This window comes from Camelus bactrianus, chromosome 1 (genome assembly GCF_048773025.1).
Source record: "Camelus bactrianus isolate YW-2024 breed Bactrian camel chromosome 1, ASM4877302v1, whole genome shotgun sequence".
Lineage (NCBI taxonomy): Eukaryota > Metazoa > Chordata > Mammalia > Artiodactyla > Camelidae > Camelus > Camelus bactrianus.
Window position 1 is genome coordinate 41,125,432 of NC_133539.1, and position 23,375 is coordinate 41,148,806.

At 38.0% G+C, this 23,375-nt stretch overlaps 1 protein-coding gene across 7 annotated transcripts in view; it reads left to right on the forward strand.

Moving 5' to 3' along the window:
• The window catches only part of TMEM45A (transmembrane protein 45A), an 85,183-nt gene that overhangs the window by 51,831 nt on the left and 9,977 nt on the right, over positions 1-23,375 (forward strand). For 6 of the 7 annotated variants that reach the window (XM_045503859.2, XM_074362035.1, XM_045503858.2 and 3 more), the window contains 4 exons: positions 7,828-7,898; positions 12,569-12,760; positions 14,047-14,259; positions 15,628-15,812. In XM_045503859.2, the coding sequence (XP_045359815.1) occupies positions 12,571-12,760; positions 14,047-14,259; positions 15,628-15,812 (588 nt within the window). In that variant the 5' untranslated portion in view covers positions 7,828-7,898; positions 12,569-12,570. The remainder of the gene's footprint in view (positions 1-7,827; positions 7,899-12,568; positions 12,761-14,046; positions 14,260-15,627; positions 15,813-23,375) is intronic. The other variant, XM_045503863.2, reaches the window with a different exon arrangement.

Consider the following 23,375-nt stretch of genomic DNA (forward strand, 5'->3'; position numbering starts at 1 on the left):
CCCAAAATAAATAAAAATTAAAAGAAAAAGACAATATTTTTAAAAAATCTGAAAAGTAGCAAACTAGGAATAGAGAGAGAACTTCCTCAATTTGATACAGAATATCTACACAAAACCTGCAGTTAACATTGTGCTTAATGGTGAAGAACTAAATGCTTTCTCTCCAAGATTGGGAACAAGGCAAGGTTGTCCCTTTTCACCACTCCCATTCAAAACCATACTGGAAGTTCTAGGTAATGCAGCCATGTAAGGAAAGGAAATACAAAGCATACAGATTGGGAAGGAAGAAATAAAACTGTCTTTGTTAGCAGATGCTATGATTGTCTATGTAGAAAGTCCCAAAGAATGAACCAAAAAACTCCTGGAATTAGTAAGTGATTATAGTTGCAAGATATAAGGTTAATATATGGAAGCCAAGTGCTCTCCTATATATCAGCAATGAACAATTGGAGTTTGAAATTAAAAACGTAATACTGTTTGCATTAGCACCAAAAAGAGAAAAGAAAAGAAATATAAGTTTAAGAAAATATGTACAAGATTTAGATGAAGAAAACTACAAACCTCTAATGAAAGAAATCAAAGAAGATCCACATAAATGGGGAGATATTCCATGCTTATGGATTGGACAAATCAACGTGGTTACCTTGTCAGTTCTTCCCCACTTGATCTGTAGATTCAATGAAATCCAAATAAAAATCCCAGCAATTTTTTGTGGATAGTGACAAACTGATTCTAAAGTTTACATGGAAAGGCAAAAGACCCAGAATAGCCAATAGAATATTGAAGAACAAAATCAGAGAACTGACACTACCTGACTTCAGGAATTACTGTAAAGCTACAGTTATCAAGACAGTGTAGTATTGGTGGAAAAAAAAAGATATAGATCACTGAAACAGAAAGGAAAGCCCATAAATAGCCTCACACCCATGTAGTCAACTGATCTTTGACAAAGAGGTAAAAGCAATTCTATATACAGAGAAGACAATCTTTTGAATAAATGGCACTAGAACAACTGTATATCCACAAGCAAAGACAAAACAAAACAAGAATCTAGACACAGTCCTATTTTTCACAAAAGTTAACTCAAAATGGATCAAGGACTTATATGTAAAAAACAAACTATAAAACTTCTGGAAGATAACATAAGAGAAAATCAAGATGACCTTGGGTGTGATGAGTTTTTAGATATAGCATCAAGTACACGAGCCATGAAAGAAAAAAATGTGTTAGACTACATGATAATTAAACATTTCCAATCTGTGAAAGACACTTTGAAGAGAATGAAAAGATAAGCCACAGACTGGGAGAAAATATTTGTAATTCCTATGTCTGGTAAAGGACAGATATCCAAAATATACAAAGAACGCTCAGGAGTCAATGATAGGAAACATACTGTACACCGAAATTGACACAACATTGTAAACTGACTATACTTCAATAAGAAAGAATGCAAATTAAAAAAGAAAAAAAAAGTCAACAATAAGAAAACAAAAAACCCAATTTAAAAGTAAGCAAAAGATCTTAACAGACACTTCACCAAAGAAGATATGCAGATAAATTATCTTATGTCTTCATGGGTCCGCAGATTAAAACAACAATGAGGTACTATCACATACCTATTAGAATGGCCAAAATCCAGAATACTGACAACACCAAATGCTAGAGAGGATAAGGATCCAAAACACTGTCTCATTTGTTGCTGGAGGAGAGTGCCATATGGGACAGCCATTTTGGAAGAGAGTTTGGCAGCTTCTCACAAAACTAATTATACTCTTACCCTATGACTTAGGAATGTACTGTAGCTATTTATTCAAAAAAGTTGGGAACTGATGTCTATACAAAAACCTGCACATGACTGTTTATAACACTGTGTAATATAATCACTCCAAATGGAAGCAACCAAGATGTCCTTCAATAGGTGAATGAATAAAAACCAAAATGAAACAATGATACATTCATACAATGGAATATTATTCTGCAATAAAAAGAAATGAATTATCAAGCTACAAAAAAAAATGGAGGAAATTTAAGTGCACATTGCTAAGTGAAAGGATTCAATCTGAAAAGCCTACATACTGTGTAATTCCAGTTATATGACATTCTGGAAAAGGCAAAACTCTAGAAATAGTAGAAAGATCAGTAGTTGCCAGGGGCTCGGGGCAGGGAGGAAGGGATGAATAGGTGGGAGCAAAGGAGATTTTTGTGGCATATTCTGTATGACACTGTGGCAATGATGGATATATGACATTATGCATTTGTCAAAACCCACAGAACTGTAAAACACAACAAGTGAACCCTAATGTAAATTATGGACTTTAGTTAATAACAATGTGTCATGATTGGTTCATCAGTTGTAACAAATGCACCACACTAATGCGAGATGTTAGTAATTAGGAAACTGTGAGGGTGGGAGAAAGAAAACACACAGAACTCTGGAATTCCTGCTCAATTTTCTGTAAGCCTAAAACTTCTCTAAAAAGTGATCTATTAATTTAAAAACATAATGAAAAGCACAAAAAGTAATATGGCAAACACTTGTGTTCCTACTATGCAGAACTGATGTTTTTGTATTATTTGCTTCAAGTTTTTCTTTCTTTTAAATAAAAGAAATAAAATATTTAGGTTAAGCCCTCCTTGGCTTCCCTCAGTTCTAGTCCCCTCCCCCTCCCCAAAGGAAACTACTATAACTAGTGCGTATCCTCACTTTTATATTTTTATATTCATAGATGTGCATGAGCAATGAGTTGTATTATTTTTCAGGTGTTTAAAAACAATACATGAGTTGCATCAAACTATAACAGTGTTTTGCAACTTGCATTTTCCACTCAACCTAATGCTTTAAAAATCTATCCATGTTGCTAAATATAGATCTAATGCTTTTATCTTAAAAAAGTCTTTTTAAACTGTAATATCATATTCTGTCATGTATATGTTACTTGATGTTATTTTTCTATTTCTCTACTGATGGATATTCAGGTTATTTCTAATTTTATGTTACTGCTACCAGTGCAGCCATAAATTTTGTTTTTTTTTGGACATATGCTAGAGAACGTGTCTGTGAGTTTTTCCAGGGTACATAAAACAAATGGGATTGCTGGATTGTGACTGGCAATTCAGTTTACGCTTCTAGTAGTATACGAGTGTTCCTATTTCCTCAGTCTCCAATTCTTGATATAATAGATCTTTAAAATTTTGTCACTCTAATAGATGAAAAATACCTCTGCTTTAAATTTAGTTTTCTTTGATTTCTAGTGAAATTGAACATTTTTTTTCATATGATTACTGGACATTAAGGTTTTGCCTTGTGTTGAATTGTCTGTTCTTATTCTTCACTCATATTAGGAGGGGTGTCGGGGAGCAGGTTTTTTCCCTAATTGATTCCTAGTTAAAAATGACATTCTGGGAAGGGAAGATATAGCTCAGTGGTAGAGTGCATGCTTAGTATGCACAAGGTCATGGGTTTGATCCCCAGTACCTTCATTAAATAAATAATAAATAAATAAATAAGCCTAATTACCCCCCCAAAATCAAAAAAACTTTTAAAAAATGACATTCTGGCTACTCAGCCTTCATCAGTTACATTTATTGCAAATATCTTCTCTGTCTTGTGTCTTTTACCTTTATTTATGGTACCTTGTGGTAGAGGTACTATAGAACCTGGGCTAGATACGAATCCTAGTTCCATTACTCATCACCTGTGTGGCCATGGACATCTTAGTTCCTCTCTAACCTTGCTCTCTATTTCTTCATCTGCAAAATTGGAGGGACAATAGTATCTACTTCAGAGGGTTCCTGTGAAGATTAAATGAATTAAAATGCAAAGCACTTACTTGAAAGGAGACTGGTAAACAGAAAGCAATCAATAAATGTGCTTTTGACATATAGAAGTTTCAAGTTTTTTGTTGCTATACAAAATAGATGTAATTTTTTTTTTTTGCTTTTATACATAATAGAATTTCATTTCCAAGTCACATAAAATAGTCATGAAAGTACAGTACTCAGGGATGGAACTGCAGATCCACAAAGTTGTCAGGAATAATCCTCTTCCAGGTTCACTGCTCCTTCTCTTCAATATGGGCCTTATCCTCATAATCTAAAATAGTTGCTAAAGCTCCAGCCATCAGAATCATGTTTCAGGCTGCAGGAAAGAAGGAAGGGCAGAAGTGTTTGTTCTTTTCAGTTAGCTTCATTGAAGTATAATTTACATGCTCTAAAGTTTATCCCAAAATTTTAAGTGTGTAATTTGATGAGTTTTGACAAATGTATACACTTGTGTAATTATCTTAGATGTAATACACATCTAAGTGCATGTTTAGTGTTATAAAAAGTTAAAAAGTGGTGCACTGCTTTCCAATGGGGCTGCACATTTTGTGCTCCCACCTGCAGTGTATGAGGTCCAGTTGGTCCATATTCTTTCCAGTATGTGGTATCGTCAGTCTTTTAAAATTTAGCCATTCTAGTGGATGTGTATTGGTATTTGTTACTTTAATTAGCATTTCCTAAATGGCTAATGATATTAAACAGCTTTTCCTGTGCTTCTTTACTAATCATATATGAAAGTTTTAATTTTTGACATCACATTTATCTGTCCTTTCATTATTTTGGTTTTTTTTTGTTGTTGTTTTTTTTTTTTTTTTTGTATCTTGTTTTAAAAAGTCCTCTCCTATCCTAGGCTCAAAAACATATTTTGGAATATTTTCTTCTAAAAAGTTTTAAAAATTGATTTTTCACAATTAGCTCTTTAATCCACCTGGAATTTATTTTTGAATCTTGTGTGAAGTAGGGACCTAGTTTAATTTTTATCTGTAACTAGGGATTCATCTGTGGAAAAAAAAAACAGAAAAGAAAAAAGCAAAACCATTAACCTTCCTGCTGATTGGTATCTTGTACTGTCATTTCTGCCACTTATCCACTTCTCTTATGTTCAGCTGTATTTTCTGTTATCTCTTACTTCTATGGTAGGAGTGACTTCAACATCTCCTGTATGCTTATACCACCGTGAGTTTATTCTGTCTTCCTTATTTCTGAAGTGCACTTTCCTTTTAGCTCCACCTTTCAAAATTCCACTCATTCTTCATGGTCTAGCTCAAGTGGCCCTTACAGTCTTTCAGGAGCCTGTCATATGCCTCTCTCCTCCCCTGAATTAAAGGAGAGGCCTCAGCACACCTCGTACTTTACTATAAGTCTTAGCTCATCTCTGGTGCTACAATCATAGGTGTTTGTCTTCTTTAGCCTGACACACTGTAAGCCCTATGTGTTGCTGTGATTGACAGAATAATGTTTCCACTCCCATGTACTAGTTCCTGGAACTTGTGATTACCTTACATGGCAGAAGGTTTTGCCTAGGTGATTAAATCAACGACCTTGAGTTGGAGAGATTGTCCTGGCAGTCAGAGTCTAATCATGTGTGTCCTTAAAATCGAGCAACATTTACCAGCTGAGTTAAAGCAGCAATAGAAAATGGATACACTTGCTCACCACAGAGTCCTCTATAATTTGAAGAGATCCTTAGGTTAATGTGAAGTCCTCAATCTTTGTTCATCAACCTGAATTGTGAAGCAACATGAAGCCTGGAACTGTAGAATGACTTCTTTAGGTTCTTACCACAGGGGTGGGGAGGTAACTAGCTTTATTTGCTTATTTATTTTTATTGGAGGTACTGGATTGAACCCAAGACCTCATGCATGCGAGGCATGCACTCTACCACTGAGCTATACCCTGCCCCAATTGCATCTAGACCTTTGTCACATTAAGTCTTTGCAGACTACTCAGCCTGGCTTTTCTTTTTGTTGGCAGCTCTGTGCATTCTGACATTGACTACAGTAGTGATAAATAAGTACTCAGGCTACGTGCAGAGCTTCACCTCATTTACGTGAGCTGACAGCTCAGTGGCAGAGTCCCAGAGAGAGAAGCCCTTTCCCGACAGTTTGACCTGCTCAGCGGTGCTTGATGAAGACTGTTTGATGAGGCTATTCACCAACCTTATCCCAGGGAAAATCAGTATGGGATTTGGAATCAGACATGTAAGGAACTTGGAATCCTAGCTTTGTTCTTTACTGTGACTTTTAGAGTAGGTTAGTAAATCTCTTGGAGTCTCAGTTTCCTCATACCTATGGTGGAAATTATACTCCCTCAAGTTGTCTTACAGAATGAATAAGGAGATACATGAGAAGTTATTAGCACATAGTAGGTGTTCAGTGAGTGCTGGCTTCCTATCCATCTCAGGTGCAACACCAGTAACAGAAACAATACAGCCTTCTGTTTATTTTGAAGAGTTGGCTGGAGGCAGGTAATGCAACACGACATTTGTTCTTACTTTCTATTTGTTGGTTTTGTGTTTCAAGACATAGGACTTTGGATTGCCTTACCCTGTCTCATATTTTCAGGTTTAGAGTTCTGTTTGTCATTCTGGGTTATTGGTTAAGAATAGCCCATGTGACATGGATGGCTTTTGTTAATCAAAAATTGAGAGGAGTATGGAAATAAGAGCCAGGGGTATAGAAGAGATCAAAATAAAATAAAATAATATTTTAATAATACCTGATCAAAAGAATAAAATAAATAGAATGGCAGCACTCTGGGATGGTTATTATTTCCTGACAGAGCCAGATCATCCTTCTGGCCTTGAGAGCTGCTGTTGGACCACCCATGTTTGCTCAATATGAAGCCTGATGTGAGCAAACACATCAGGCTTATGACATTGATAGGAGACAAATAGCCTCTGGGGTATGGTGATGGGGAGGCCATCTTTAAATCTTAGTGTCTTAGCGCCACTTTGCTTGTCTTCACATACTCTAAGCCTTTGGTTCTCAATACTCAAGAATACACAAAAATCAACTGGTGAGTGCTAGTTAAAAATGCAGACTTCTGCACCTCTTGCTGCTGATGGATTCTGTAGATCTGAAGCGGAGCCCAGGAATCTGCATTTAATTGGCCACTATAGCTATTTCTGATCCTGGTTGCCATCCAGGTCAGTGTTTCAGGGAGGTGGGGTCCCAGGCAGGAGCTCATCATTTATCAGCTATTTACTGAGTGCTAACTAGGTGTGAAGCCTTATAGGGGACATGGCCCTTGCTCACTAAGAGTTTATTTACATTGAGAGGGGGAAATAAGACTTGTATACAGACAGGATAACAGCTGCTGGCTCTCCAGATTAGAGTCAGACTGTTGCTTTTTCCTTGTTTGCATTTCACTTTGTGCAAGCCTCACTTTGGTTTCGAATGATTTATTCCAACTTTTGTATTCACTCATCTCTCCATCAGATTGTATATTCCTTGAGCACATGTGAGCTTCATTGTTGACCTACAGCAGTTTTGTTCCATCATCTTTTCTTATTCCTATAACTTTGATTTTGGCCATGACTCCAACCTTAGCACCGGTGGCAGTCTCTTCCTTGAGGGACTGTTTTAGAAAATGGTTTGTCTTTGTAGGACTTATTGGTCATACTTTATGATGTTACTGCTGCCATAACCAATTCCCTTTGTCATCTGTCCATCTTGATGGCCTGGAAGAGATAGAGCAAAGATCAGATATGCTCCATTGTCTTTGGTTCTCACAGCACATGGGACATGTCTGTGGCGATGTGGGTTGGGTGTCAAGGTGAATCTCATTGAGAAATATGCTATGGCACAACATTTGGACAGGTAAGTAGGATATTCAAAGGGTGTGGTCCTTAGATCTACAAATATTCAGGCTTGTGACATATTCTGAAGGCTTATCTGCTCACCTTCATGCTGGGAAGACATGAACATGTTGATTTAGTCTCTAAGAAGGAAGACTGGGCAGTTTTAAATTTAGACCAATCAGTATCTGCTTTTCCTTCTTTAGATCAGAACCATTGTAAATTCTTGGGAGAAAAGAATTGAGAAGTTGGACTTGACATTGAGGAAAGTGTGAAGGTAAGGATAATTTAACTAAGAAATGTCTTTCAAAACAGTTTAAATTTGGCAGAGTACTGGTATGGAGTGATGGAAAATCAAAAGTAATTTAAAGCCACATATGCTTGTATACACTTTGCTTTGAGAATTAATGTAAATAGTAAAGTGAAGCCCAGGAAATAGTTCAAATTGGTTTAATGATTAGAATATACAAATGACTTGAAATATGAGTCACTAATTAAGAGTTAGGAATATTTTATTTTGGTGGTGGCTCAAGATGAATTTTTAGTTTAAATTTTTCTGCATGGTATTCATTTTATAGTGAAGTGAAGTGTTTGGTTGAGATTGCACCAAGAAAATTATAGAATCTCTTTGGGCTATTTTGAGTTCTCTCCTCTTTCTGTGCACAGACCTGGTCTGTAGTTTAAGTGGCTTTGGTTAATAGGAATTAACACCTAACACCTGATTTAGATCTTGAGCTTTGCCCAATATTATCCTTAAGTGCTAGAGTTTAAAATGTTTTGGGTGGTGAGTGAGTATGTGTGTATGGCAGGGGGTGGTCAGCAAAGAGGAGCCAATGAGGGTGTCAGAAGTTGTTTCTTGTCTTAGCACTGGGGGTGGTGATATTTGGCATCATTAGGAGCAGAGGGGTTTTTTGGATGGGGAGGAGTATAAATTTGTAGGATGAATGGCAGCTGGACGCCAGTAGATTGAATCTTGAAGCCCATCATTTTAGGTCTGCCTGAACACTTTCCCCACGAGATTACCAAAGTGATGAGATTGAGCAGGGAGGGGATGTTGAGGGAGGACCTTTCAGTTCGCTATCCTGGTGATTTTCCCTCGGGTTCCTGCTGGCTGTTTGTCAGATATGTTCTGCTCTGTGGTAGGGGAAAGCCCTGTGTTCTCCTTCCAAGTGCAATGTGTCTGCTTTTTGGATTGAGATCTAATTAAATTCTGGACTACTTGGTGTTTACAAGCAGTGAGTTGCTCCTGCAGGAAATAGTAAATCAGGGAACAAAAGATGGATAGAAAATGGTATTCTAGGAGTTAAGAATGAAGTGACCTTTGAGAATCTGAGGGATTGTTTTTTTCTTTCCAATGAAAGTGAAATAAAGAGAATGTCATTTTTATTGCCAGAAGCAACTGGGTCTATTGGGTCCAGCCAGGCAAATATAGCAAAGCTGCTTTGACTTCATTTTTTTTTTGCATCTTTTAAACAGAGAAAGATTGGAAACATCAGATTGCTGCAGATTAAAAGGCAAAAGATACAGAAGTTCTATAACTGATGGAGGAACAAGGAGTCATTTCTTTCCCCACTCTGATCATCTCAAAATCTTTCAACTATTCCCCATTGCTTGCTATCACATCCTAATGGCTGTGCTGAAATATATTGTTCCATTCTGCCCTTGGGGTAGCAGGAACCTGTTAGCTGGTCATTAATGTGGGTCAGGAGGATTATTTGACCTAGAGATACACATTCAGAGATTTTCATGTTATCTCCAATGTAGGCAATATGTTTTATATGTGTGTTCAAAGTATTTATTAGGAAAGTCTAAACATTTAATAGCAACTACAGTTTTGTAACTCAGTTTTGGAATTTTCATCCTTTTTTCATATATTAGGAGCCTCAAAAAACAAAACAAAACAAAACAAAGCAAAACAAAACAAAACAAAACCCCGATGGCCCAGGCCCCTAATCTCTGAGAGGCCCCAGCTGCCTGCGACATAGGCTCTCACAATACAGTAATGGACATAGAGGCCAAAGGAGAAGGCAGACTTCTAGTGACTAGATCACACAGAGAATTCATTAAAGTGAGAACTGGGTACCTTGAGAAGGTATAAGATGGGCCATCTCCTGCCTGGGCCATGAGGGAGGATTTCCCCGGGCAGATAAAACTGAAGAGGCTAGGGGAAGTCAGCCAAGTTTGGGGCAGGAGAAGGTTGACATAAGCAGCAGAAGCAGTAGGTCTTAATAACCAATTAGTTTTTAGGGACACAGGTGGACTCTAGGATGGTTGTCATATTTTGAGTTTGGACGAGTGGGTGAATGGTGAGTGGGTTACCAAGATAGGTAAGTAGGGGAGAAACTGTTTTCTGGTAATGGGTCGGGGAGGGGTAGGATGATTAATTCAATTTTCTGGTATGTTGAGTAAGCGTGGCCTTTGAAACATCAGAGTAGAGATGTTGTATAAATATGTGATCCTGTAGTATAAGGAGGGCTTAGTTACTCTTGTTAACTTAGAGCTTCACAGTGTATAAGGCACTATCCAGGTTCAGGGGGAATAGAAGAATAGATTCATGGTCTCTGCTTTCAAGGAGCTTATTCTCTAATTGTAGTCAAGGAGTTAAATAACCACAGAAGATTCTAGTAACCCTCCAAGACAAGAGTGGAGGAGAAATGTTACAGGCAGCCCTTGAATGATTGTTAAGTGAATTGTGTAAGTGCTTCTTGCTTTTCTGCAGTTGGTAACCAAGTAGAATTGCTCATCTGGTTTTACTTTCATAGTTTGAGATGGGTTGAGGATAACATGAGTTTGTTTCATAGTACAGGGGGTTATTTGCTTTGGAATAACTCATCTTAATTTTATGTGGTAGAAAATTTATTTGTCTTATTTTACAGAGGTGGAAACTGAGGCACTGAGAGGTTAAATAACTTGCTCAAAGTCATGTAGCAGGTTAATGGTAAAGTTGGGATTCTGATCTAATCAGTTGGAATCCAAAGTCCTCTTTCCTCAGTTTTTTCAAAATCCTGTTCTCTTTACTAAATGTATCCCCTATCATTTAAGTTATTTGAAAGATTTATTTTTAGTGGCTGCAAAATTTAATCATTCTCCTAATTTTAGACATATACATTGTTTCTGATTTGGCACCTGTATTTCTGGTTATATCTTTAGGATAAATTCTTGGAAGTGGATTTCCTGTACCAAAGAATATAAAATCCTTCAGGCTCCTTAAGAACACATCTTTTCCCAGAAAAAATTCTTTTCCAGGAAAGTTCAAACAATTTACAGTCTAGATGTGCTTTTCAATCCCACGTAGGAGTATTTTTCAACCAGTGGTTGCCTAAGCCAAGACAAATAAGAGGACTGAGTAACACTATGATAAAGATGGTGGTCAGGGTAGTGAATTACAGATGCTGTTAGGAGCAGGAAAGAACTCCAGGTGTCATCTAGGCCACTCCCTTTTGTTAATTAAGAGCCAAGGCTCAGAGAGGTTAAGGGACATGGTTCAAACCATACCACTAATTAGTGTCAGAGTAGATGCTGCATTTAGCACTATGTAATAAGTTAGTCAGAGTCTCTTGGATGGTTTGGATGGTTCAGGTGTGTGCTGAAGTGTCCATTTGGAGTCTCAACTGCAGATTTAAGACACTCTGAGTCAGCTTCATAGTTCCTCCTTGAAACTTCACAGTTGTGACAAAGGGATGTGGAATTAATCCAAAGGGGTTTGCCTGGTACTGAGAAGTCCAGTACCCATCCAAGGATATAAAGAACTCTTCTGGGCCAGGGTGTATCCTGAAATCCCCTTGCATGAGTTCTCCTGCATCTGGCCTACTGTTACATACATAGGGATGATTCTGAACTCTCTCTTTGTTATTCTGTAGGTGGTGTAATATGTTTGAACAAAGAGATGCTCACATAATTCAAGACTGGTTTTCTATAGCACTGACCAAAAAAAGGAGGATATTTCTGTTTCTTATTGCTCTATCATGTAGCAATGGTGTAAACAGAATTTATAATTTGATTTGTCTTGGTATCCACCTGGAAAGGATGGGTTAGGCTGTTAAACCTCAACATTTCAGTGACTTAATACAATAAAGGGTTGTTTTTTGTAAAAATTAGATGCAGGCTGGTTGACTATCTTCTATGCTGCAGATATGCCGTGCCAAGTTTGTTAAGGCAGGGAAAAGAGAGTGAAGGGGGTCATGTAGGCTCTTAACAGACTTAGCCTGGAAGTGACAAATGCCATGGTCCATTGGCCAGAACTAGAAACATGGTTCTGATTCAGATGGAGAAGAGGCTGGGGAAAGTGTGTGGACGAATACACAGGTATTTGATGTGCACTAGTGGTCTCTTCCACACACATGATGCTTGATACTTTGAGGTTACCTACTTTACTTTATTTTTTTATTTAAAAAATTTTTTTTAACATTTTTTATTAAGAGATTACCTACTTTAAAAAATTGCGGGCAATTTTCTATCATTTCAAGTTTTAAACATAAAGGTAGAACTTTTCTAGTACTTTCAAACATGCTTAAAGTGTAACTGTTGGTTGAGTACATACTGTGATTTTAAGAAATCTTTTGAGATCCCTGTTAAAAGAATGAAACTTTTTTTCTTAATAGTTGTGAGATTCAGGCAAGTCATTTACCTTCTCTAAACCTATATCCCTATTGAAAGTGTGATTTAACCTCTCATTCATGGCTATGTTGTGAAAATTAGGTTAGAGGTCGCATGTAAAACATTTGCCACAATGCCTAGACAAAAGTCAGAGCTGGACAGATGTGAATTTTTCTTCTTGTTGGCACTGCTGATATTGTAGTGGATCTCCTGCTGTCGATATGGGGTCCTCTGAATCAGTGGTGTATCCATAATCACCAGAAGACAACGTGCTTTATAGGAATAAGCAATGTTTTGGCAAAGTGCTAGAAATGGAATGTCTTTATCTTCTATGTGTTCTTGTTTTGGTAGTCATGGGGAGTTTCAAAGGCCATGCTGTCCCTGGCACCTTCTTCTGTCTCATTGGTATTTGGTGGACTGTACGATGCATTCTGAAATACACTTTCAAAAAGCACAAGAGGACTTCCTTCCTGGATTCCAAAGCATTATTCCATCGAATAGAAATTTTGGAGGGGATCATAATAGTTGGAATGGCTCTAACTGGTAAGTGAACCATTTCTGTGTTCTGTTTTCTTTCTTGGGTATTTTCACATGCAAAAAGAAGATTCAATCTCAAAACCAGAAATTGCAAAAATGAATTTTTTATTCAAAAATATCTCTGAATACATATTCTAATTATAATTTCTATCTAATGTAATTTATTAGAAGGCAATGCTTCGTATTTATACAAAGGCCTATTCCTTAATGAATTAGTCACAGCAACTAACTTGCCTGCCCACTCAAGGTGAATTTTCTTTATAGAATTAGGTGGAGCTTTTGAAACAATTTTGTCGATTATTCTGATGCCTGAAAGAGTAAACTGTATCAGAAACCATTTATTAAAATGACACCAAAATAATCAAGTGATTATGGGAGGGCTTCAAAAATAAATTGTTGCAATAATAAATTGCTGATGGGCTGAACAGAGGGTTCACAGTGAACCCTTATCTTCTGCACTCATCCTTTTTGTGTGAGTACTAGCTTAGAGAGATTTGACCAGATGACTTCTAAGGCCTTTCCATTGGCTGTAAGATTCTGTAAAAATGTTCTGTGTTTTTAGAGTTCCTTTTCAGCCTCTCCTTTATGAAAGGCAAAACTTCCTAATTTCCCTTTGGATTTCTTCATGCTTTGTTCACGGTGATAGGTCTTTGCCACGCACAACCATCAAATTACAGACCAACCATTTCCAAAGAGAGGAATTTCCTTGCCAAATTCTACAGATTTACAAATAAAGCATCTTTAAGAAAGCTTAACTGTTTGTGTAACTGACTAGACTATATGCTTTATCTGTCTGTGCTTTCTCAGTTATCCTTCATTGGGAAGAAGCTGAACTCTAGCATTTTTATCCTGAATCGTGCACAACTCTCTACCCAAAGATGTAGTGTGCAAGAGGGAAGTAATCAGCCTCTAAAGGACTAATCTCACAAATCTGAATCCCAAATTATTCAGGATTTATCTAGTGATTAGATTAAAACAGTAACTAATATCATCAGTGGAACTGATCATGGAACTAAGTAGAACTAAGTTCATTAGCTTTGAAGATCTGAAATAGCTGTTGGACTAAATTGGTTATCTTTGACTAAAAGTGATTATCCGAACCATTATTTGAAGCTCCAAAACAAGCCTAAAGAATCGGTGCTCAGCTGTTAGGGAGCAGCCCAGAAAGAAGACTCAATGTCATGAAAGGACACTCTATTGGACTAAGCAGGAGGCTGGTCCTTCTGCATCTCCCTGTTTTCTCAGTAAAGTTATGGAGAAGGCTGCTAACACTGTGATATGTTCCTCTGCAGGCATGCTTGGAGAACAGTTTATTCCTGGAGGACCCTATCTGACCTTATATGACTATAAAGAGGGCCAGTGGGTCCAACTCATGGGCTGGCATCATTGTACCATGTACTTCTTCTTTGGGCTAATGGGTGTGTCAAAGATCCTATGTTCCACCATCAGGTCACTTCCTGTCTCCTTAACCAAGTTAATGCTTTCAATTGCCTTACTTGTGGAGGGTAAGTATGAGTGAGTATTTTTCATACACCTTTCACTATTATTGGACATTTGTCTAGCCCTTTATAATAATATTCCCTTAGTGTCCTGGGGCAGCCTTGATCCAAAGGGCCATCTGTTTGGACCATAGTGAGCTATTGAGATGTCCTAGACAGGATGCCAAAGATTTTCCCTCCCTACTGACTCATTTAGTACAACTAGACAAGCACAATCATTCAGTGTGCTTTATTCACATTTCATATCCTTCTTAAATAACCACCTACCATGGTTATTTATCTCTGGTTTATCCTGGAGATTATCATTATTCCATTTTTAACAAGTAAAACTGAGCTCAGAGTAGTGAAGCATGAACACCCTCAAACGAGGAGACCACTCACAGCAGAGTAGCTTCCACACCTACAAACTATCCTTTACTAATATTAATATAGTAAAACTCCAACATGACATGATAAGTAGGGTCCAAAAAATTCAGTCACATGAAAGTGAGGTCATACCATTTTTTGTTCAGTTGGCCTCTCTGTTACTGTATAGGGAAATCATGAAAACAAGTATTCAATGATTTGTTTTTATGTATTTCATATATAAGGAATAGATTGATGCTAGGACTAAAAAAGCCCCAAATTGCCAGAAGGCAGTTATTTCCTGATGTTCACCTTGCCTCTCACATCTAAAGATAAGAGCTTTTGCGAAACACTCTTTGAGAACAAGAGCTGGATAAACATTGGGCACCAACAACCAATAGCATGACTCATTATCTCAGGGTGTTACTCTATTTTGAATGAACATCTTTCCCATCTCATCTAAATGGAAAGGGTGGAGATGAAGCTGGAATCTCTCCATGGGATTAAAAAATGTAGTTAGTTACTACTTCTTGGGAGCTTCCAGAGTAACTTACCATACCCATCAAAGTCCACTTTTATGATTTGTGCATTTATTTGCTGCCTACAGGGGACTGAATTCCAGAGGCCAGACTTGGTCTCATTCTTCTGTGTATTGACCCTAATTCTCACTCCCCTGCCTCCATCATGATGAATAATAATTCATCCTCTTGCATAGAAGATGCCTTGAAATATGATTAGTTGGGAATGTCATAATGTGTTGGAGGAGAGAATAAAAGTTGGGGAAGGGAAAAAGAGATTTCAGATTCCAACCTAAAGAGATGGTGATTGCAAGAGGTTTCCATTATTGTGGGAAGCAGTGAGCACCTGATATTCGGGACAAACTTGTGTCTGTAAAGTTCTGTGGTGCATGTGCCTGCAGAGAGAGGGAGAGAGAGAGAGGGAGAGAGAGATGGAGGGAGGAAGAGAGAGAAACAGTAGGTATGCCTTGGTTTCACTGAAAAAGCCATTTTTTTTTTCTCCCTCTATCAGCTTTTGTCTTGTACAACCACACTCATGGCCGGGAAATTCTGGACATCTTTGTGCACCAGCTTCTGGTCTTGATCGTCTTTTTGGCAGGCCTGGTTGCCTTCATAGAGCTCTTCATACATGCTAATATAACCATAGAGCTTCTGCGGATAAGTCTGATCCTCCTCCAGGGCAGCTGGTTCTTTCAGGTGAGTTTGAGGGCTCCAGTTAATGTTCTTGGTGATTCCACCTGTAAGCTTCTCTCTTTAATTGGTGGGCATTTTTCTCTAGACCCCAAAAACTTCCTTTTGATGTGCTGCTTATTACAGTGAGAATGTGGGCCTTTGAGAGGTGATGTTTCTTTGAGTGGCTCAGCAGCCCAGTGGGAGCGTTGACAGAGCAGCAGGGAAGGTGGGGGGTAGGTGTGCCTGTCTTCGTCACACACCCGAGTATCCATTATGTAGGAACTCGGAGCTGGTGCTTTTAGCTGGAAGCAGTTCCTGATGCCCAAGCAGCTTAAAGCCTAATGGGTGCAGCAACATGGATGGACCTAGAGATCATCACACTGAGTGAAGTAAGTCAGGCAAAGAAAGACAAATATTGTGTGATATCATTTATATGTGGAATCTTAAAAAAAAAAAAGATACAAAGGAACTTATTTACAAAACAGATAGACTCATAGATATAGAAAACAAACTTATGGTTGCCAAAGGGGAAAGGAGGAAGAGGATAAATTTGGAATTTGGGATTAACAGACATATACTACTATATATGAAATAAATAAACCATGAGACCTACTGTATTACACAGGGAACTGTATTCAGTATCTTATAGTAACTTATAATGGAAAAGAATCTTGTATCTCAATCAGTGAATATATATTTTATAGGCTGATAAATTATAATCCGACATTCATATGTATATATTAAGAAAGTCCTGGATGAAAGGTGAATGTAGTTTAATCAGGGGAGTTTTCTTAGAGGAGATTTTAGTCCCCAGAGAGTAGGGGTTTGGGGTGACGAGGTTATTTCAGGGATTTTAGTTAAGCGTGGTAAGAATGCATTGGTAGGTGCAGGAGAGAAACGTCATGGTCAAAACGGAATAGGAAAGATGTCATATTCAAGCGTGTAGGGGAGGAGGAAGGCTTTTGCAGCAGAGGCTAGTAAAGAGTGGCTAGATTTAGTTATTGTGAAGGAAAAATGATACAGAAAAAAATAACGAGTATCTTATAATGTGATAAAATTGATCACTAGTAAATTTAACCAGCTTGTACGCAGAAGTTATTTTGTGAGATTATCATCTGCTTGGGAAGCTAAGTAGAAAGGGATGTAAAACACAATTGTGCATTCCATATGTCCTGATTGGAATATTTTACTATGTGTATGTATTGCCTATTCAAAAATGAAAATAAAATTTTAAAAATTTAAAAGAGGTAACTTCTGGTCAGGATGACACGGTGAGTTTATGCTTCAGTATATCTTCTCTGCTCCAGACAGATAACAATGACAGATAAAGCATCAAAAATACCTAGGAAATAAAAGAGAAATGTAAATAAAAAATAAAGTAAAAAAAAAACCTAGCTGCAATTAAACAACACAGACAAAAACAGGGCAAGCCACGCTGAGGACCAGATACAGAGTAGAAATGCACAGCCAGGGTAGAGCTGGGCTGCAGGTCCAGAGCAGACTGTGATGATTGGGTGTTTGGCTCCAGAACTAAAAGGAAATTAAAGGTTCCTCTTGATGTGGGGGATGAAGCCAGGCTCTTGGAACTCTTTAATTATGTTGTTTATATAACCTCGATTCCTAATTGCTTGTCATCCAGTTGATCTTTCACTTTCTATTAGAAGTCTGCTAAAATTTTATATTGTTGTTGTGGATTTGTCAGTTTCTCCTTATTTTTGGTTTTTGCTTTAATGTTATGAGACTGTATTCTACTTATCTTTTTCTAGGTTTTTGAGTTGAAGTTTCATTTTTTTCTTCTCAATCTTCTTGTGTTTAAATAAGTACACATAAGGTTATAGATTTCCCTCCACACATTACTGCAGATTCCTCCCACGAGACTTGATGTGCTATAGGTTTCACTCTTGGGCAGTTATGAATGTTACATTCTCCATGTGCTTTCCTCTTTAATTTATGAGTTATTTAGGACTGTGCTTTTAAGTTTCCAAAAATATTCTTTTTCTTTTTATTGTCTGTTTTCAATTGCATTGCTTTGTAGCCAGAGAATGTGTTCTCTTTGAAATGTGTTGAGACTTTCTGTGGAATGGAGCCCAATGTCAGTGAGAGTAAATGTTCCATGTGTTTGGAAAGAAAGTGTATTCTGTCTTTGTTGGGTTCAGGATTCTCTGTATATATCCACCAAATCAAATTTGTTAAAGAGCTAAATATTCAAGTGAAGAGATTAGAAAGTAAGAACAAAAGGGAGGAAACCCGAAGAAAGTTGAAGAAAGGGGTAATAAAGATAAGAGCAGAATAGCGAAACTAATCAGTGTTCCATTAATAATTAGTGATTAATTAAATATCCAAGGGAGGAAGCGGTGGGTTATCATAACTAAGAACAGGCTGGCTTGATGTTGTCCCTTTAGGCAGAGAAATAATGTTTTCATATTTCCCCAAGAGTTCTTCTAAGGGAGAGCTATGAGATTAAAGTCCTTGGGCATCAGTGAGATTATTTTAAAAATTTTCCAATTGTCCGTATGTCTAGACTAATATCTTTTTTCCATCTGGTGACCAGGATAAATAACTTTTGGAGACTTAAAGAAAAATGAACGTTTAATACCAATGCAAACACACACACTGGCAGGAAATGAAGGTTTAGCCATAGTGCCTCTCCCCGTGACCCCTTCGATTCCTCTGAAACAACCATGTCTGGGGACTTAGGCGGATTTATTATGCTTCCACGTTTTTTTTTGCTATGTGTAGTGTCTGAATGTTTATGCCCAAAACTCTATGTTAGGCAAATAATATTACATTGTGATTTGCTTTTCACCATATTTCTTCTCTTGCTATTTCTCCATACACTGTTAATACTAGTGCATAAACAGTATATAAACAGATTAGAGAAAGAGCGTAGTTAGATTCTTGGAACCATAAGTATGGAGACGTGAACCAAATGAGGCAAATGCTCACATTGGACACATTTTTTACAACTCATATATGAATGATTAGGTAATAGACAAACCTAGAGGGAATTAATTCCCATCCCAACCTGTATCAGTGATTTCTTTCCTGAACCACATTATAGCCAAATATGTTTTCTCAAAAGCCTAACCACATCATGCAATTTAAAAAAGAAAAAAAAAAATCCCTTAAGCCCACTGATTCCATGAATTGTGTTTTCTCTGAGGCTTTGCATTGGAGAATATTTCTGAAGCTCACCTTTGCACTCTGTCATTCCCAAGTTCCTGCCCTTTGTTGTCAGAGCTGCAAGGCACAGTCAGAGAACAAGGAAGACTCCCTTGCTGCTGCATCTCATAATTTTGGGCAGTTGCTTCTGTAGCATCTCCCAGCTCCACTCATTGCCCCAGCAGCTCCCAGAACCCCCAGATCCCCGGGCCCAAACTGAAACTCAACCTTGCCTTACCTTTAAGAAAGATAAACGTTCATTCAAAAATGACAAAAAGACCCAACTATGCAGCAGTGGTCTGAAGACCCAAGTAAGCAGCAGTGGTCTGAGGTCTGATATGGTAGATCAAACACTTGCTTAGGCTTATGGTGTTGACATAAGTGATGAGAGAGGAAGATATAAAACACTAGGAAATGCAGACTAACCTGTAGTGGGCCCCTGACGTGTTACCTGTTAGAGAAGATAATTATTTACATTTTAAATGGGATACTAGTGAAGCTTAAACGAGTCAAAAACAGATGTTCAGAAGTGGCGTATGAGATACAACAACAAAAAAAGTTCTTTTTCAGGCCTCTTATTTTTTCTTGGAATTTTACATGAGGAAGCAAATTAGAATAGCAGATGAAAGAGTAGTGACTGATTTTTATATTGACAGGAGGATTTAATGGATGGTGGCATTATCTGGCCTTATTTTTCAGCTTTCCTAATTTACTTGGTTTTAGCCTGAAATGACTTTGGAACGTTTCTATGGCTTTCCGTATAAGCACATCCGTTAACTCTGTTCACAGGCTTCACAGCGGCCTTTGGTCAAATCTTTAGCTTTTATAAAATACCAGGTTCTGAGGGTCTTAATGCGATTAGCAGGGGCACAAGGAGGGGTGCTCAAATTTCTCTTTTCCTGGAGTAAGACAGTAAACATTTGGACTGGTAGAACTGTTGATGACTGATGGAGGTGACTTAGGACAGATGTTTATTTTAGAAGCTCCAAAAAACCATTGTGACTATGGCATGGAGGGAAAAGTCTGTGAGCCTCCAGGTCGGGCAGACCTGGATCTGAATTCTAGTTCTACCATATTAATCACGTGCCCCTAGACTAGCTATTCTGTGCGTTTAGGGTTCCTCAACTGAAAAATAACGTCTCATGAGATTGTTGCTAGGATGAAACATTACAACCTGAAAGTACATCATGCCCCAAGGAGATATTGTTAATTCCATAGGAAGAGGGTTAAGAAAGCTCCCAGGAGAAGGTAGACTTGAGTTGGGATTTGAAAGCTGATTGAGAGTCACCAGTGTGTCCAGGCTTGAGCTTTAGGACAGGTGATACCTGTGTTAGTGTCCTAGGGCTGCGACGACAAATTCCCACAAACAAGAAGACTTCAAACAATGGAAATTTATGCTTTCACTGTTATGGAGGCTAGAAGTTTAAAAGTCAAGGTGTCAGCATGTTGGTTTTTTCTTGGGACCCCAAAGGGAGAATTTGTTCCGTGCTGCTCTCCTAGCTGGTTGCCAGCAATCGTTGACTTTCTTGCCTTGTTGGCAGCATAACCCCAATCTCCTGCCTCCATAGTCACACCTGTGTGTTTCTTTGTATCTGTGTCATCACATGGCCTTCTTATAAAGGCACCAGTCTTTGGATTTAGGGCCAGTTCTGATGTCTGACCTCATCTTAACTTGATGACATTTGCAAAGACCCTGATTCCCATTAAGGCCACATTCACAGGTATCAGGGGTTAGGACTTCAATGTGCCCTTTTGGAGGGCACAATTTAGCCTGCAGCGACTGCTGACCCTTCCCTCTGGGAGCTGGAGGAAATCACTCTCCAAGCAGGGGTAGACGGGTTGTGTGGATGGCATTGAAGGAGCAAGCATGGGACATAGGTGGGAACTGGGGAGCTAGTCCACAGTTGATTAAACTCCATCTCCCAGAAAGATTTTTTCTTTACACAGAATTTCTCTTACCCTCCATGCGTTGCTGTGAGAGTGGTCCTGACATCCCAGCTGAAACTGAGAGTTGAGCATATGCCTTGAGTTTCCTTCTTGTCATTTCCAAACAATGAGCTCAGAGGATCTAAAAATTCTTGCTTTCTTTCAGGGCCTTCAGGGACCTGGGCTCTAGTCACTCTGGTCCCCACAGTGAGCTTTCCTCACAGAACATAAAGGGATATTGCAAAACACTGATATGTCCAAACACCCAGCAAACTGGCTGGGTGACATTTTCCACATGAATATTGTAGGCTCAGATCTCTAATTTGATGAGTGACGTATGTTTTCAAGTGGTGTTAATGCCTCAGCCCTTTAGAACATATCCGTGTCCTAATATGGAGTCCCCAGCCCTTGGCAGGTGAGGTACAGCAGCAATGATGCAGGTATCTTTGCAATTGTTTGAGAATGGAGAGGCAGGCTGGTGCGTTAATAGTTTTCTTATTTCCAAAACAGAGACAACAAAGGTACTCTGTCTCCTGGGATGTGGACGAGGGCAGAAAGAAGTTATTATGGAATACCTTGCTAATTTCAACTCATGTGATATTTTGGAAACATTTATGAATGTGACATTGGTTGATAAATAAAATGTACAGCACCAGCACAAAAATAAGAACCTCTGTCTGGCTTGCTCCACTTGGCCAGACGAGGACTAATCTGAATGATGAATCGATAGAGAGTGCGTGTTCCTGGTCACATTTGCCACTGAGGAACACAGGTCTGGTGTTGCTGGATATTTCTATTTTTACAAAAAAGCTGAGGCTGCAGACTTTTGTGTGATGTTCCCTAATTTTTTAAATGTTGGAAACAAATTTAAATTACTTAAAAAAATGCACAGGCCAAGCAAAGCATGTCTGTGATTTAGATGTGGCTCAAGGGCCGCCAGTCTGTAATCTGTGTTTTAAGGGCAAAACAGTACCGTGTTTTCCTGGGACCAACTTCCGTCTCATTACTGATTGTTCAAATTGTATCAAAATGGCTCAAGCTGACCCTGTTATCCAAGCTGCTGTCCTTCATATTGTCCCACGGAGAAAGGCTAACTGATGAAGGAGAGTGTGGGGTAGAAGAAGGAACACAGAGAGGTTTTAGTGCTGGACACTTGTAGTTTGGAACCCTGTCTGTCATTCATCCATTTTGTAATTTTGGGGAAGTTACTGAGGTCTCTGAGTTCCAGTTTTACCCTCTGTAACATGAGGATAATGATATCTTCTCCTTGGGGTTATTGTGAGGATGAGAATTATTGTGAAGTTAATGTTCGTCAGTGAGGTTAAAGATATACAGTGGTATATCTACCAGTTGGTACAAATGGTAGTTCTCCTTCCAACTAAAGGGAATCCTTTAAAATGGGAAATGGGAACAAGTGATTAAGGTACAAATCTTAGTTTTCCCTGATTTATTTAAATTACTTGAAATTTCCAACAGAATGGAATTAAGGTTTCACTCAATAGTATAGACTAAGCGCTTTTTTTTTCTGTTAAGATTTCATTTGTTAGATGTATGATCAGGGGCAAATCACTAAACCACCCAATTTTCTTATCTGGTTAATAAGGATAATAATATATTAAATTGGGATAATAATACATTATTGAAGGGCTAGTGTAAGGAAACTTCCTAAGCACTGTAACTGCACGTAGTTTGCTAATGTATGGTAGACATTTGTACAATTATCCATGTAATTATCTCGGTCTTGTATTTCATTAGATCTTGAGACCTGACATCTGTTCATCCGTCTGTCTGTCTGTCATCCATCTATCTTAATTTTTTATTAGAATAAAATTCACATAGAATTAACCATTTATTTTTCTTCCAGTTTTATTGAGAAATAATTGACATACAGCACTGTATAGATTTAAGGTGTGCAGCATAATGATCTGACTTACATACATCACGACTTACATACAACGCAGTGTTTAACGAACATCCATCATCTCATGTAGAAACATAATTAAAGAAATAAAAAAATTTTTTTCCTTGTGGTAAAAACTCTTAGGATTTACTTTCTTAACAACTTTCATATATAACATACAGCAGTGTTAATTATATCAATTGTATTGCACATTATATTACTTATTTATCTTACAACTGGAAGTTTGTACCTTTTGACTGCCTTCATCCAGTTCCTCCTCCTCCCACCTCCCACCTCTGGTCACTACCAGTCTGATCTCTTTTTATGTGGGTTTACTTGTTTGTTTGTTTTTGAACTATAACTGACCTATGACACTATATTAGTTCCTGGTGTACAACATAATGATTTGATATTTCTATACATTTCAAAATCATCTTCATGATAAACTAGTTGTCATCATTCACCATACAAAGATATTACATAATTATTGACTATAATCCCCACTCTGTACATTTCATACCAAAGACTCATTTATTTTGTAACTGGAGGTTTGTACCTCTTAATCTCCCTCACCTCTCTCTCTGATCTCCCAACCCCTT